The sequence below is a fragment of the Lichenostomus cassidix genome, chromosome 2 (genome assembly GCF_008360975.1).
Source record: "Lichenostomus cassidix isolate B80296 chromosome 2, HeHo_3.0, whole genome shotgun sequence".
Classification (NCBI taxonomy): Eukaryota; Metazoa; Chordata; class Aves; order Passeriformes; family Meliphagidae; genus Lichenostomus; species Lichenostomus cassidix.
This window is the reverse complement of record NC_139482.1, coordinates 150,832,354-150,846,997: the sequence shown is the minus strand read 5'-3', so window position 1 is coordinate 150,846,997 and position 14,644 is coordinate 150,832,354. Positions and strand designations below refer to the sequence as shown.

Sequence of the window (14,644 nt, the reverse complement as noted above, 5' to 3'; positions counted from 1 at the left end):
GGCCAACAGTCCCACTGCCCACGGGGAATGGAAGAGTCCAGGTGCTCACAGCAGCAACAGTTGCAAAGCCCAGAGCAGCCTGACAGACCTGGGATTCTTTGGGACCCCTTTTTCATTACATACACAAAAAACTAAAAGCATGACATTCATGGGCTGATCTCACTGAGAACACGCCAGCTCTCAAAATATTGGTCATGTCTTCAGTCCTCTTTGACAACACATAACAAAAACTAAACCACACAAGCGCCACAAAATGCCCTTACTGATGACACACAGAGTTTTCCTAGGCTTTTCTTGTATATTCTGGTTTCTCTGACACACATCTTCCAATCAAGAGCTCCCAAATACCAACTCTCACTTTAAAGCTGCAGCCAAGGTCAGATGGACACAGACTCAGGAACAGGACATGACACTGCAGAGCTGTGGCAAAGAAAACACTCCCCACCTCAGAACTTGCCAGGCCAGACCAGACAAAACTCATGTTACAATTTCCATTAGGTACCTTGAAAGGGTAAAAGGTAAACGCTCATTTCCAGAAAATTGAATGTCCCCACTTGCACCAACTGCTCCTCACACATCTTGTTCTCCTTATCCTTCTCCAGCGATGGATGAACCAATACAGGACCTTGGGGACAACTGGAGACATCACTAAATCACAGTCACTAAATCACATCTCCAACTGGATAGACCTGGCACACAGATAGGTTTAGAAAGTCGGCAACATGAGAGGGAGAGACAGAATGAAATGGAAACAGACATCCCCCAGAAGAACTGCAAAGTCCAGATGAGCCATGACTGGGTTGTGGGGGAATGAGGACCCTCTCCACAAAACATCCATGAACCACATCAGACCAAGGCCATGGGATGACCTCACTGATGACACCCCACTGTGCAAACCTCTGGTCACGTCTTCAGCCCTCCTTGAAAAAACATCATCAACAGCAGCCTTTGGTCTTTAAAACTCCCAGTTAAAAGCTACCGCCAAGGTCACAGACTCAAGAGCAAAACATGACATGGCAGAGTTGTGGGAAGAAAAGCACTCCCCACCTCAGGACTCACCAGGCCTGCAAAATGCCCCAAGGCCATGGGCCAAGGCTGTCCCACCCCTCCAGAACCAGCATAAAAGCCAGACCAGTGCCTCTCTCCCTCACACACTTCTCCTCGCACAATCTCCTCCTGCTCCTGCCAACAACCAGGTGAGTCTCAAGCCCTTCACCGTCCTGCTCCTGCATCCCTCGCCCCCCTCTTCCAGCACTCCCAGCCCCAGCCTCAGCAGCCCTCATGCCTCCCTACAGACCCACAACAGCCTCCACACTCCCTTGCCTTCCCCTAACAACCCCCCTTGCAACCCCAACCTTCCCCTTCCTCACCCCTCTCTCTTCCAGGAACCCTCCACACCACACCCATGGCCTGCTACGATGCCTGCCGCCCCTGCGGACCCACCCCGCTGGCCAACAGCTGCAACGAGCCCTGTGCCCTGCAATGCCAGGATTCCCGTGTCATCATCAACCCTTCTCCTGTGCTGGTCACCATGCCAGGACCCATCATGACCTCCTTCCCCCAGAACACCGTCGTTGGATCCACCTCCGGGGCTGCTGTCGGGAGTGAACTCAGTGCCCAGGGACAGCCCATCTCTGGTGGATTTGGCTTTGGCCTTGGCTATGGCTATGGGCTGGGAGGCCTGGGCTGCTATGGCAGAAGGGGTGGCTACATCTGCTAAAGGCCCTCAGCACCACCTCTGACACCACCAGCTCAGTACTCTGGCAACAGCTCCTGCAAGCAAAGCACCTCAGCTGATGGTCGCTGTGCTTGCATCTGACACCAGATCCCTTCCACTTGCTGCTCCTGTCCTTTAATTTTTTTGCCTCAATAAAGTTTCTCTGCATCAAAGCCTGAGATGCCTCCTCTTCTGCTACCACAGCTCTCGCAACTGCACCCAGCACAGACACTTTGCTCCCAGCCTAAATATCTGCAGTTTCTTTGACACCATCTCCATTTTCAGCAAGGTGCCAGGACCACCCATTGAAGTTTTCATGTCCTTGTCCCCTCTTCCTGCAAGGGCCTTGGGTAACCAGGGTTTTCTGGTCATCACACACCTTTCTGTGGGCTCCTCAGCCGATCCAGGTGATGGTCATTGGTGCACTGTCCATCTGACTGGACAGTCCCCATTCCACGCACCGGAGACTCTCCAGGCCAGGATCTCACCTTGTTATGGGATCTTCAGCTGATTCCTGATGGAGATCCCCTTTCCTCTCCTCACTGCAGGATACCATTCAGGGGATCTCTGGGTCACCCTCCTCCCTCTTCAGGGTCCCTGGATCACCTCTGCTGGTGACCCCAAGCCACCAACCTTCTGCTCTGAGGTCACAGAACAATTCCCTGTGATGTGTCGACTCCCAGCAAGTCACTGTGGATTCCTGAGGCAAAGCATGGAGACCTAAGAGTGAGGTGCAGGAACAAGCCTGTGACCCTGCTGAGCATATGGTGTCCCTTGTGCCATCTTCCTGGCTCTCTGCCTCTGAATTTCAACACTCCAACATAGTTTTTTGGGTCATAAAGATCTTTGGTCTCCCCAAATTGCTTCTCACCAGTGATGTTCACTCTTTCTTCTCCTTTGATGTGTTTTTTTTTTGCTGTACAAAGGCTCCCGGCGAACAGGTGAGCTCTGGGCTGACACAGGAGTTCAAAGTCTCCAGGGCTATTGGCAGTACTAAAATATTCATCAAAAGCAAATTAAAATAACATCTCTGGAGCAGCTGGAGCCCAGAGAAATGGAGAACTCCGTGCACAGCTGGATTTTTATTTGGTTCAAAGAAGAAGAGTTTGCTGAGGAACAAAGCCCTTCCCTAAAACCAAAACTAAACACCCCCTGCCTCTGAGCTGGGAAAGGAGAGACAGAATGGGTTTGGATCTGTTTGGCCTTTTTACTTCTCGATTTACTGTAAATAGTACATTTGCCCTTGTTGGCCTTGAGGCATGAACTTCAGCTCATCTTAAAGTAAAATCTAATCCATAAAAAGACGAATTTAAGTAATCCGTGCTTTTATACTCATTCACCTTGGAGTTCGTCCAGCTTGACATCAACCCTTGGACTGAAACAAGAGCAGGATTTCACCTTCCCAAGGTCCTGGGACATGCCTGAGCAGCCAGGCCCAGCGGGATGTCTGCCTCATCCTCTGGAGCATGTCTCATTCCAAACCTGCGCCAAAGACGCTGTTTTTGGGCACAGTCAGCTCACATGGGCTCCAGGGAGCACTGGGAAGAGGCTCACATCCACACTGCCCTGTGCCCACATTCCTCCCTCCCATCCACCCTGGGAAATTCAAATCTCTTGGGTTGCTCTTTGCCCAGTTCTCTGCACCCCATCCAAGGAGACCCTAAGAAGGTGAGGGAAAACAGGCGGCATCTCTTCCAGTGCCTCTCCCGATGGGATTCACACCCACCCAGCCAGGATCCCACTCCCAGAATAACCCCAAACCCTACCTTGGAGCAGTGGCAGATTGATCCCCCTTCTCCTGCAGGTATGAACTCAATAAGATCAAAGCCAAAATGATGGTGGAAAGGACATTCTCATGCAGCAGCTGCTCCAAATCCCATGAACAGGCTTTCTTGGAATATCTGTGGTCCATCATTCCCATCCCCATGCCAGTCTTCCCGCTCTGTGTTTTTGGATAGCTCGCATTGCCACAGGGCACTGTGCACATTGCCACTGTGGGAAGCAACCCCCAATCCCTATGGAAACTGGCACAGGCAGCCCTGTGGGAAAAGGGGCCACTGCTGTTGTGCTGCTCCCTAAAAAAGAGCCGCAAAGCCGGAATTCTAGTGGGAAAGGGATGCTTTAGAGCTGGGGTGTCTCACCTGGGTTCCTGGAGCTTGGCTGCAACCGTAAAGCAGCATCCTCAGACAGCTTCCACCTGGGATAGGCTGCACCTGGGAATCTCATCCCCATCTGCCCCACTTTCCCAAGAGGAGTGGGGAGGGAAGAGCAGAGCAGGGAGTGGGGCTGGACCCAAAACTGGGCCCATTCCAGAGAAATAGGTCATCCACAAGGAAGCTTCGTTATAGAAACGACGCCTCACATGAAGCAGCGGTTCTCCAGCAGGATCTGGCCAAGCCACCCAAGTTTTATCCTTCTGGCTGGAAGGATGTCCTGAGATGTCCTCTGGATCATGTCACGCAGACGCCCTGCCCAGATGAGCTAATGGGTCTGTTCCAGGCTTTGATCCTTAAATCCCAAGACCTTGTTAGATAATATCAGAAGCCTGGGTGATATTTCATTAACAAACGAGTCTATCCCATGTGGTCGCTGCAACTTCATCCCTTTCCCCTGTGATCTTCCCTCATGTTCTAACATTTCTTTGGTAATTAGCCCCAGAATTAGCATATTTAAACTCCAAAATTACTACATTTAATGCAACACCGTGGTTATTCGAGTGCTGTCGCAGCAGCTCTTGGGTGCGCCACCTCCCAGCAATGCCTTGGCCGAAACACGGGTTTATCCCTAATTAGTCTCCCAAAACTTGCAGGAGGCAGCAGGAAGATCTTATCCTCCCACCAGCACATGGAAAATCACCCTTGACTTTTCCCCCATCCCTGGGAATGTTCAAGGCCAGGTTAGAGCAACTTGGCCTTGTGGAAAGTGTCCCTGCCCATGGCAGGGGGTTGGAACGGCATGATTTTTATTTATGGGAATGATTTTATTCCAACCCAAACCCTTTTATTCCATCATTTAACCATGAAGTGAGGTGGAAGTGTGGATGCAGCTGGATCTGACTCACCCCAACATCAATGTGAGGCTTCTTCTCACCAAACCTCAGTGTCTGGTGGAGGATGAAGGACAGATGTGGAATTAGCTGGCACGGAGAAGGTGCTTCAGTGTCCATCCATGGCTCTGTGTGTGAGATCAGCCAGGGAATCCTGTATCACAGCAGGTGGGAATAACACCAGGACTCCAGAGAGTGGGATTTTGAAGCTGGGAAAGGTCTGGAAGGGCTGGAGACATGCTGGGACAAGCTGGGAGAGGGGATGGGCACTTCCACAGGACACAGGCCCAAGGTGACATCTTTTAATGTGCAAATGACCCTCCCCCCAACTCCCAGGAAGGAGTCCCCAAGGATTCAGCCTTCCCTGAGACTTTCCCAAAGGAGAAGGGCACAGTTCCAGGTCTTACCCAGGAGAAAAAGGAACCAAAAACTGTGATATTCTACTGCTCCTTGACAGTGGGGCTATCCAGGGCTTTGGGGGTGAAAGTGGGAATACCTGGCTGGGTCTCCCTCAATTCCACTTTCAAAATTTTAATTTAGAGGAAAGCCCTGCCTTTGACTTGCAAAAATCCCGAAGGCAAAGCCAGCTGGAACTGAGGGTGGAGGGGATGCCTTCAAAACCATCCCCCACTCGCAGGAAAGCTCTGCTCGTTTTTAATCTCAGTTTAAGTGCATTAAAGGTGATTAAAACGTTTTCACATCGGAATCCCTTTTGATGAGACCCTTTGGGGTGGGAGGGGAGCTGGGCACCCCCTTTCCCATACCATGCACCCCATTCCCTTCTTCTGCACAGTTTCCCTTTCCTTCCCTGCACCCCCTTCCCCTCCCTTAATCCCATTTCCCTTCCTGCACCCCCTTCCCTGCTCCTGCACCCCCTCCCATTAATCCCCTTAAAGCCCCCGCACCCACTTTCCTACCCCTCCTTTCCTTCTCCTCCACCCCCTGCCCATCCTCTCTCCCGTTTCTGCCCTCCATTCCCTTTCCTGCACGCCTTTTCCTTTCCCCTTTCCTTTTCAGGGCACCTCATTCCCCCACCCACACCGCCGTCCCTCCCCCTCACAGGGCACGGACTACATTTCCCGTCGAGCCAAGCGGCGACGCCTGGTGACGGCGGCGGAAGAAGACGAGCGTGGCCGAATCTAGACGAACCCTCACCTGGCCGAAACGAACCGAGCCGAGCGAAGCCGAACTCGTCCGAGCCGCCAACGAGCTGACCCGAGTGACCCCGAATACAGCCGAGACCCCAACGTGCCGAGCCGAGCCGAACGCAGCCGAACCTAACCGAGCCGAGCCGAACGTAACCGAACCTAGCCGAACCTAGCTGAGCCCCCACTGACCCGACCCGAACCCGCCCCGAGCCGAGCGCAGCCGAACTCAACCGAGCAGATCCGAGTGCACCCGAGTGGCCCCGAATCCAACCAAAGGTGAGACGCGCCCCCCACCCCATTCAGGGACATTTTGGGGGGACAGGAGACCCCCCAGGCCGGGGGGAGGAGAAGCGGGGGGTCCCCAAAGTAGGGGAACAGGACGGTGAGGAGGGCAGGGGTGCGGGGGGATGGGAGGTTCGGGGTTCGGAGGGGGAAGGCGCTGCGGGACGGGAGGGAGTGCGGGGAGATGGGGCTGTAGGAGTGGGATTTGGGGTGCAGGGGAGGTGTAGGGGGCTAGGACTGTGTGCAAAGCTGGGATTTGGGGTGCAAAGCTGGGATTTGGGGGCAGTGGAGGCCTGGGATGCAGTTCTGGGTGCAGACTTGGTATTTGGGGTGCAGGGGAGGCTTAGGTTGCAAACACAGCACTTGGAGTGCAGGGGAAAATTTGGGGTGCAGGAGGAGATTTGGGGTGCAGACCCAGGACTCGGGGTTCAGGAATAGATCTAGGGTGCAGCCCTGGGTTGCAGGGGGAGATTTGGGGTTTGGGAGGCGACTTGGGGGTGCAGAGGGAGATTTGGGGCACACACGTGGAGGTGCAGGTGCCCCTCCCTTTCCAGAGTCCGGGCAGTGCCATGTGGCACCACGTGGCAGGTCTGGCCCTGACCCAGGTGGCTTCCAGCTGAGGAGTTTCAGCCCTGTCACAGTCAAACACGCCCCTTCCACTTCCCTTTCTACCAGAAACACAGAAATTTCACCCCAAAAACCTGATTGCACCTGCCTGGGATGTGGGTGATGCTCGTGGGTGACCACACCAGGGTGGTCCATCCTGAGGTGATCCCACCTTGTCCCCCGGGTTCCTCCCTGCAGGGTTTTGGCCATGACAGAGGTGACCAAGCGCATCCTGGTGACAGGTGGCACTGGCCTGGTGGGCAGAGCCATCGAGAAGGTGGTGGCCGATGGAGAGGGGCAGCCGGACGAGGAGTGGATCTTTGTGTCTTCCAAAGACGCCGACTTGACGTGAGTTGGGTTTTTCCTTGGAAAACCCCGAATTTGCTCTGTTGACCCTGACAACCCCCAAAATTTTCCCATCTCAGGACTGATTTTTTTCCTTGGAAATGCCCCAATCTGCTCTGTTGACCCCAAAATTTCCCATCCCAGGATTGTCTTTTTCCTTGGAAATGTTTCAATTTGCTCTGTTGACCCCACTGAATCCCAAATTTTCCCATTCCAGGGTTTGATTTTTCCTTGGAAACAACCCAGCCTGCTCTGTTGACCTAGACAAACCCTAAAATTTCCCATCTCTGGATTTGTTTTCTTCCTTGGAAGTGCCCCAATCTGCTCTGTTGACCTCACTGAATACCAAATTTTCCCATAGCAGATTGGTTTTTATCCTGGAAACACCACTTTTAGTGCTGGTGATCTCACTGAATCCCAGATTTTCCCATCCCAGGATTTGTTTTCCCTTAGAAATGCCCCAATCTGCTCTGTTGACCCCAACAAATCCCAAAGTTTCCTATCCCAGGATTGGGTTCTTCCTTGAAAATCTGCTCTCTTGACTCCACCAAACCCCAGATTTCTCCTCTCAGGATTGCATTTTTCCTTAGAAACCCCCAATTTGACCCCACCAAACACCAAAATTTCCTATCCCAGGATTTGCTTTTACCTTGAAAACGCCTCAATTTCCTCTGTTGACCCCACCAAATCCCAATTTTTTCCATCCCAAGACTGAGTTTTTCCTTGGAAACACCCCAGTCTGCTCTGTTGACCCCAGAATTTCCCATTGCAGGATTGGGTTTTTCATCAGAAATCACTCGAGTCTGCTCTGTTGACCCCACTGAATCCCAAAATTTCCATTCCAGGAGCAGCTCCGAGACCAAAGCCCTGTTTGAGAGGCACAAACCCACCCACGTCATCCACCTGGCCGCCATGGTCGGAGGCCTCTTCAAAAACATCCGCTCCAACCTGGATTTTTGGGTGAGCACCCACAGAATGGGCACTGTCGGGATCCCTGTGGATGCTGCGCTCCCTAAATTGGGTTATGGCCATGCAGGGATGTGGCTTGCTCTGCTCCTGGAGCCAAACCAGAGCTCCAGTGGTTTTTGGAGTTATTAATGAGTTGTTGGTGAAGGGATTTGGGGATCTCCAACCTCCTGATCCTGACAAATCTCCCCTTTCCCAGAGGACAAACATCCACATCAACGACAACGTCCTGCACTCTGCCCACGAGTCAGGGGTGCAGAAGGTGGTCTCCTGCCTCTCCACCTGCATCTTCCCAGACAAGACCACCTATCCCATTGATGAGACCATGGTGAGAATCCCCATTCCCATGCAAAATCCAGGGAAATCCTTGCCCTGCTTAATTCTCTGCTCCAATCCATTCGTTGTCCCCAGATCCACAACGGGCCACCTCACAGCTCTAACTTTGGCTACTCCTATGCCAAGAGGATGATTGATGTCCAGAATAGGTCAGTTGGAGACATGGGAGCACCCACTGGTTTTCAAGGCCAGGGGAATCCACTGGGATTTCCAGGATTTAAATGACACTGTGGTGGAGGTTGGGGAAATACCTGGGCTCAGCAGGTGAAGGTGCTGCTGGCTGGTGTTTTCTGGGGGTATCTCAGTGCTGGAGGTGAGGTTGACATCCCACCCACAATACCCTCCCTGCTCTCATCCAGGGGTTATTCTGAGCAGCATGGCCGACGCTTCACCGCCGTCATTCCCACCAATGTCTTTGGGCCCCACGACAACTTCAACATCGAGGATGGCCACGTCTTGCCAGGGCTCATCCACAAGGTCTACCTGGCCAAACGTGAGGGTGGCAGGACTTCCAGGGATTTTTTTGGGAAAACTGGGAGGGGTTTCCTTCCCACCTGCTCCATGGGGTGGGTGGACGTGGCTCTGGTAGTCATGGCTCCTTCCTCCTGCAGAGTCCGGCTCCGCTCTGACTGTCTGGGGAACGGGCAAGCCCAGGAGACAGTTTATCTATTCCCTGGTAGGTGTGGCCTTGAGAAGCAGGGAATGGGGCTGGAGAACCCATTGGTGGGGCCCCAACAGGGTCTGAACCCACCTGGCTTGTCCTGAGCCATCCCCAGGGTTGTGTGCCCTTGGGATGGGAGGGCTGGGGGACACCAGTGACCTCTCCAAGAATTGTCTGCTCTTCCACAGGACCTGGCTCGGCTCTTCCTTTGGGTCCTGAGGGAATACGATGAGGTGGAACCAATCATTTTATCAGGTAAGGCCTGGCCACCCCATCAGAGCTCCCTCTCCATGAGGGAACAGCCACAATCCTTCCCTTCTCCACAGTGGGAGAAGAAGATGAAGTCTCCATCCGGGAAGCAGCAGAGGCCATAGCAGAAGCCATGGAATTCAGGGGAGAGCTCGTTGTATCCTTCACCAAAGGCTAAGCCCCTCTTCCCACCAGCTCCCCTGGGAGATACCATAATCCAGAGGATCCTTCCCACCACCCTGGTGAGGCAAAGCAAGGTTTTTCCTCCTTAATCCTTCCCCTCCCAGTTTGACACCACCAAGTCCGATGGGCAGTTCAAGAAGACGGCCAGCAATGCCAAGCTCCGGCAGTACCTGCCTGAATTTCAGTTCACACCTTTCAGGAAAGGTGAGATGGAAGGGTCTCCAAGGGACACCGGGGGTCCTACCCACTGCCATCAGCACTGGTGGCATCAAGGTGGTCCATCCTTTCTGGATAAGGATTGACGGTGGTGAAACACTGGCATGGGTTGTTCAGGGAGGTGGTGGTGGTTTCTCCATCCATGGAAATACCTAGGGTCAGGTTGTATGGGGATTGGAGCAAGCTGGTCTAGTGGAAGGTATCTCCTTGGATGAGATGACCTGAAAGAGCCCTTTCCAATCCATCCCATGATTCTGTGACCAAAATCGATTACCAATCCACAAACCCATCCCATGATTCTGTGACCAAAGTCCATTCCAGTTCCCAAACCCGTCCTGTAATTCTGTTACCAAAATCCATTCCAGTTCCCAAACCCATCCCATGATTCTATGACGAAAACCCATGTCCAGTCCCCAAACCCATCCAATGATTCTGTGGCCAAAATCCATTCCCAATCCCCAAACCCATCCCATTTTCTCCCTCCCCAGCTGTGAAGGAAACCTGTGCCTGGTTCAACGCCAACTACGCCAATGCCAGGAAGTGACGGCACCGGGACTGGCGTCACCCGGCACCGGGATCATCCTCTTCAACTCAGGGTTGTCCTTTGCTGTGGCAGAGGATGGGGCTGGGGGGGTGACAGTGACATTTCCAAAGTAAAAATTGGGAGCCCAAGGAGCAGCTCCCACATTCCTGCCTCACTGCTGGGAGCGGCGCAGGACGCCCAGAGCAGGGGGGAGGAAGGTTGGGGCATCCCAAAAAGATCCCAAATTAAGTGGTAGGAGCCAACTGGAGCCATCACCGTGACTGCATCCAAGAGGGTGGTGGCTCTGAGCTGTTGATGAGCTACACTAATTACCTGTCATTAGGCATAATAAAGGGAAGACGATCAGGATTCCAGGGCATGGAAATGGCAGCAGTGAATTTGCTGTTGCTCTTGGCACATGGGGATGATCCCACAGCCCCCAGTCTCAGGATAGGAGGGACCAGAATGGGAAAGACTCCAGCTGTAAATGTGGCATTTATTAAAATATATGCAAATAGTATAAAACTGGTGGGATAATGAACATCTGTCTGTATCCACTTTCAGTGGCATTCACAGGGTCCATGTGTTCTCCACCAGGATCTGGAAGAGCCTTAAAGAGGTTAAAACTCCTCAGGGAGGAGGTAAAGGGTCAAATATGGGGAGAAGAGTCCACAGCCAAGCTACTGCTGGTGGTGTGCATGTGGCAGAATTCCTGCCCAGGAACGGCTTTCTTCCGGCACCGCCACCCAGCCCTGGTGAGGCTCTGGCACCGGGACCTACAGAGGAGACACCCATTAGCACCCCAGGAAGCCACCAGCAGCGGGGTGTCACCCTGAGGTGACACCAAGCCATGGAGAAGGGATGTTCTGGGTGGTTGGTGCTCACATATTGGCCCTTGGGCTGCAGGGTTTGGGCTCCTGGCGTTTCCCGGCGTCCATGACCAGCTCTGATGTCACCTGGTTTGGGAAGAAGAGGTTTTGTACAAATGTCCCTTGTCCCCTGGGATGCCTTGGCCATCCTTCAGGACACCAATCCCACCCCAAATTTCTCCCTGTGTGTCACATCCCCAGCCCTGCCCATCTCCCAGTGGGTTGTACCTCACCCAAAGGTGCCACCCTGGTGAGGACACCCCAATGTAGGAGGACCTGACTCTCAGGGAGACTCAGCTGGCCCCCAAGAGCAGGTTTTTGGGTGACAACACCAACTTGGTGACATCCCACCTTACCTCACACAAGCTCAGTGTTATCCTCTGGCCATCAGGGACAGGTGACACCCGCCCTGCAAAGCTGGGAATGTCCCTGGCCACCTCTTGGGGCTGCTCCAGGTACGAGGACTCTGCAAGAACATGGCAGTGGTGGAGACACCATCCCAGTGCTCCTGTCCCCACATGGAGGTTGGGGACACCCTGGGGTGGTGGCACATGCCCTGGCAGAGCTTGGGGACATTCTGGGATAACAAGCACGTCCCAGCACGGGATGGGGACATGTCAGGGCTTTGGATCCATGTCCTAGAGCCACCACACTTCCCGCCTCATGGACACCTCTCACCTTGCAGGCAGCTCATGTCCATCCTGTTCAGCTCCTCCTGCAGCAGCTCCATATCACCTTCCCTGTGTGGGAAGAAGGAAAACTCAAGTGCCATCACCTTGGTGGCTTCTGTGTCACCACCACAATGGCAGACATGCACCTCTCCAGCCTCTCCACACCCTCCTCTGAGGAGAAATAGGGCAGGGAGTTGGAATGAGGTGCCCAAAAGTCACAGGAAAGCCATCAAGATGTGTCCTGTCCTCTCCTGGGAATGGGAACATCCCAAGATGTTTCAGGATGGGACATCCAGGATGAGGATCCAAGGATGGAACAACCAGGATGGCAGAAATAGGGCAGGGAGCTGGGATGAGGTACCCAGAAGCCATAGGAAAGCCATCAAGATATGTCTTGTCCCTTCCTGGGGAGCTCTGCCAGATGGCTCCAGGGTGGGACACCCAGGGATGTGACATTGAGCAGAAACAGGACATGGAGTTGGGACGAGGTGCCCAAAAGTCACAGGAAAGCCATCAAGAGATCTCTCTCACCCTGGAGACTTCTGCCAGATGGCTCCAGGATGGAACAGCCAGGATGGGAAATCCAGGATGAAGCACCAAGGATGGGACAACTGAGCAGAAATAGGGCAAGGAGCTGGGATAAGGTGCTCAAAAGCCATAGGAAAGCCATCAAGATGTGTCCTGTGCTTCTCTGGGAATTTCTGACAGATGACTCCAGGGTGGAAAATCCAGGGTGGGGTACCAAGGATGGGACCCAACAGCTCCTAAGGGTTCCATGTCACCTCCTCAAGCATCTCCTACCTCTCTGGGGTGGAGGTGAGGCGGTACTGGGGAGCCACAGGCTGGATCCTTCTGGCACCATGGCAGGCAGATGCCACCAGCCAATGCCCTGCAGGAAAATGAGAGGGTGGGAGAGGACAGAGCCACCCCAGGGTGGTGTGTCCCCAGCCAGGTGTTCCCACACCTGTCCCCACCTGCCACAGCAAGGACCAGGAAAGTGGAGAATGCTGGGATGCCAAGGATGCTGGAAGCGAGGAAGAGGAGGAGGAGGATGGCCCGGAGCGGCATGGGCACCAGTAGGAGAACCAGGAGCACAAAGTAGGAGCTGTGTGGGATCCAGGAGGAGGTGGCACTTTGGCTCTGACCTGCAGGATGGGAAAGAAGAGCCTGGTGTTGGCACCCACCAGCTCCTACCAATCCTCCAGCACCCATTCCCACTCACCATCCGGGTCAGGGATGGCTTTGAGGTGTTCCAGGTGCTTTTCCAGCTGGCTTTGTGCATCTCCCAAGGCTGCCAGCATCAGCTCCAGGCTTTGGTTCACCCTCTGCAGCTTCTCCATCACCTCCTGAAGGATCAGGTTGCTCTCTGCATGTGGAAAAGATGGATACAGCAGTGGGATGAGCTGGAAAAGGTGCACCCCTGTGAGAAAAAAGCTGGGAATGGGGATTGCTGTGTTCCCACCTAGGAGGGGATGAACATCCTGAGTCCTTTCTTGCTCCTGTTGGAGGTTGGAGAGGACAGCCTGGTGTCCTTCCTGGAGTTCCACAGCCCCATGGCTGCTCACATTCCCTGTGGGGAGGGATAAGAGGTTGGATCAGTCCCAAAGTGGGATATGGGAATGTTGCAGGATCCCAGCCCTGGCTCTTACCCATTCGGTGGGTGATGTCTTCCATGAGCTGTAACACAGGGGTCTCATTCAGCACCGACCTCATCCAGGTCTCCCAGAGCTCCTCCTGAGGTGAATATTGGTGGGTGGTGATGGGGGAATGCTGGTTCTCCCCATGGACACCCCAAAACCAGCCCTCAGCACCCCTGGGTGCTCCCAGCACAGGATGGGGAGACAGAGGAGTGGTTTGGGGGATGTAAAATGTGGAAAAAGGCATGAACTCACCCATGAATTTGGCCTTCACCCCCCAAAAACCACCCCCACACCAGGCAAAGTGGCTGCCCAGGGTGTGGGATCCCAGGAACCCCCATTTCCCAGCCCGGGGGAGTCCCACAGCCACATCAGACATGACAGGAGTCCATCAGGTGTGACATCTCCCAGGATGTGGCTTCATCCTGGAATGGGCTGTCACCCGTGGGTGTCTTGAGGAGAATGTGTGGGAAACCCCAGCTCTGGGGGTGGTCCCCACCTTCTCGGGGGGGGCAGCAAAGCCCAGCCACCCCAAAAACCCAGCAGTGGCACAGAGGAGCAGCAGAGCCCAGGAGTTCTGGAGCAGCATGATGGGAATGGGGGAGTCCTGTGGGGAAAAGAGGGTGGGGAGAAGCCCCCCCATACTCACGGACAAATTATAGGACCTCCACCCCAAATTTTGAGAACCCAACCCACTAAGGGGACCTCCCATAGTCCCAGGGATGCTAGTGAGTGAGGATACTGTGGGAAGCAGAGGATGAGGAGCACCCTGGAGTGGGAAGCAGCACCCACATCCACGGACAAATTGGGTAACGCCCCCACGGAAAGGAACCCCCATAAACCCAGGGCTGGCGGTGGGTGGGGGTCCTACGGGGAGAAGAGGGTGGGGAGCAGCCCCCACATCCACGGACAAATTTGGGGACCTCCCCCCCAAATTTAGAGCCACACCCCACTGGGGGAGACTCCCCCACGGCCTCAGGGATGCTTAGGCTCCGCTTGACCTGCGGGGAAGTTTGGAAAGGTTTGGGAAATGAGGGAAACCCCCTTCAGGACCCCCACGCGTGGAACTGAGCGAACCACGTGGCACCTCAGCGCTTGCGCAGTTCCCTTTCCTCGACCCCTTTACCCCGCCCCTTATAGCGAGCTCCACCAATAGGAAGGCGGGGTGTGGTAGAAGTGACCAATCAGC

The 14,644-nt window shown here is 54.2% G+C and overlaps 2 protein-coding genes and 1 pseudogene across 4 annotated transcripts; 2 read left to right on the top strand and 1 right to left on the bottom strand.

The window, feature by feature from the left end:
* The first annotated feature begins 1,405 nt into the window (after positions 1-1,405).
* LOC146442526 (feather beta keratin pseudogene) lies at positions 1,406-1,856 on the top strand (annotated as a pseudogene).
* A 4,005-nt stretch (positions 1,857-5,861) lies between these two features.
* On the top strand, positions 5,862-10,803 carry GFUS (GDP-L-fucose synthase). 2 transcript variants are annotated; one of them, XM_085053724.1, is made up of 11 exons: positions 5,862-6,187; positions 6,998-7,147; positions 7,990-8,104; positions 8,310-8,438; positions 8,522-8,595; positions 8,806-8,939; positions 9,058-9,122; positions 9,296-9,362; positions 9,434-9,513; positions 9,644-9,743; positions 10,244-10,803. In XM_085053724.1, the coding sequence occupies exons 2-11, from the start codon at positions 7,008-7,010 to the stop codon at positions 10,297-10,299; spliced, it is 960 nt and encodes a 319-aa protein (XP_084909850.1). In that variant the 5' UTR covers positions 5,862-6,187; positions 6,998-7,007; the 3' UTR covers positions 10,300-10,803. The 2 variants fall into 2 exon arrangements, with proteins under 2 accessions (XP_084909850.1, XP_084909851.1); XM_085053725.1 differs by lacking the exon at positions 5,862-6,187 and adding an exon at positions 6,208-6,293.
* LOC146442524 (uncharacterized) lies at positions 10,755-14,635 on the bottom strand. Of its 2 annotated transcripts, XM_085053723.1 has the most exons (11): positions 14,457-14,635; positions 13,955-14,062; positions 13,468-13,552; positions 13,281-13,388; positions 13,041-13,184; positions 12,793-12,963; positions 12,620-12,707; positions 11,826-11,887; positions 11,504-11,613; positions 11,164-11,234; positions 10,755-11,054 (listed from the first exon to the last, which is right to left on the bottom strand). In XM_085053723.1, the coding sequence occupies exons 2-11, from the start codon at positions 14,042-14,044 to the stop codon at positions 10,928-10,930; spliced, it is 1,056 nt and encodes a 351-aa protein (XP_084909849.1). In that variant the 5' UTR covers positions 14,045-14,062; positions 14,457-14,635; the 3' UTR covers positions 10,755-10,927. The 2 variants fall into 2 exon arrangements, with proteins under 2 accessions (XP_084909849.1, XP_084909848.1); XM_085053722.1 differs by having other exon boundaries at positions 13,955-14,635.
* Between the last annotated feature and the right edge of the window lie 9 nt (positions 14,636-14,644).

What these genes read in the sequence shown, in the direction of transcription:
- LOC146442524 (XM_085053722.1), bottom strand. Translation starts at nt 14,293, where the DNA reads ATGGGGGTTCCTTTCCGTGGGGGCGTTACCCAATTTGTCCGTGGATGT. An exon ending in AGCCATCCCTGACCCGGATG is followed by an intron (nt 12,964 to 13,040) that starts GTGAGTGGGAAT and finishes CCCATCCTGCAG; the next exon opens with GTCAGAGCCAAAGTGCCACC. An exon ending in CTCACCTCCACCCCAGAGAG is followed by an intron (nt 11,888 to 12,619) that starts GTAGGAGATGCT and finishes CTTCCCACACAG; the next exon opens with GGAAGGTGATATGGAGCTGC.
- GFUS (XM_085053724.1), top strand. Translation starts at nt 7,008, where the DNA reads ATGACAGAGGTGACCAAGCGCATCCTGGTGACAGGTGGCACTGGCCTG. An exon ending in ATCCCATTGATGAGACCATG is followed by an intron (nt 8,439 to 8,521) that starts GTGAGAATCCCC and finishes CGTTGTCCCCAG; the next exon opens with ATCCACAACGGGCCACCTCA. An exon ending in AATTCAGGGGAGAGCTCGTT is followed by an intron (nt 9,514 to 9,643) that starts GTATCCTTCACC and finishes TTCCCCTCCCAG; the next exon opens with TTTGACACCACCAAGTCCGA.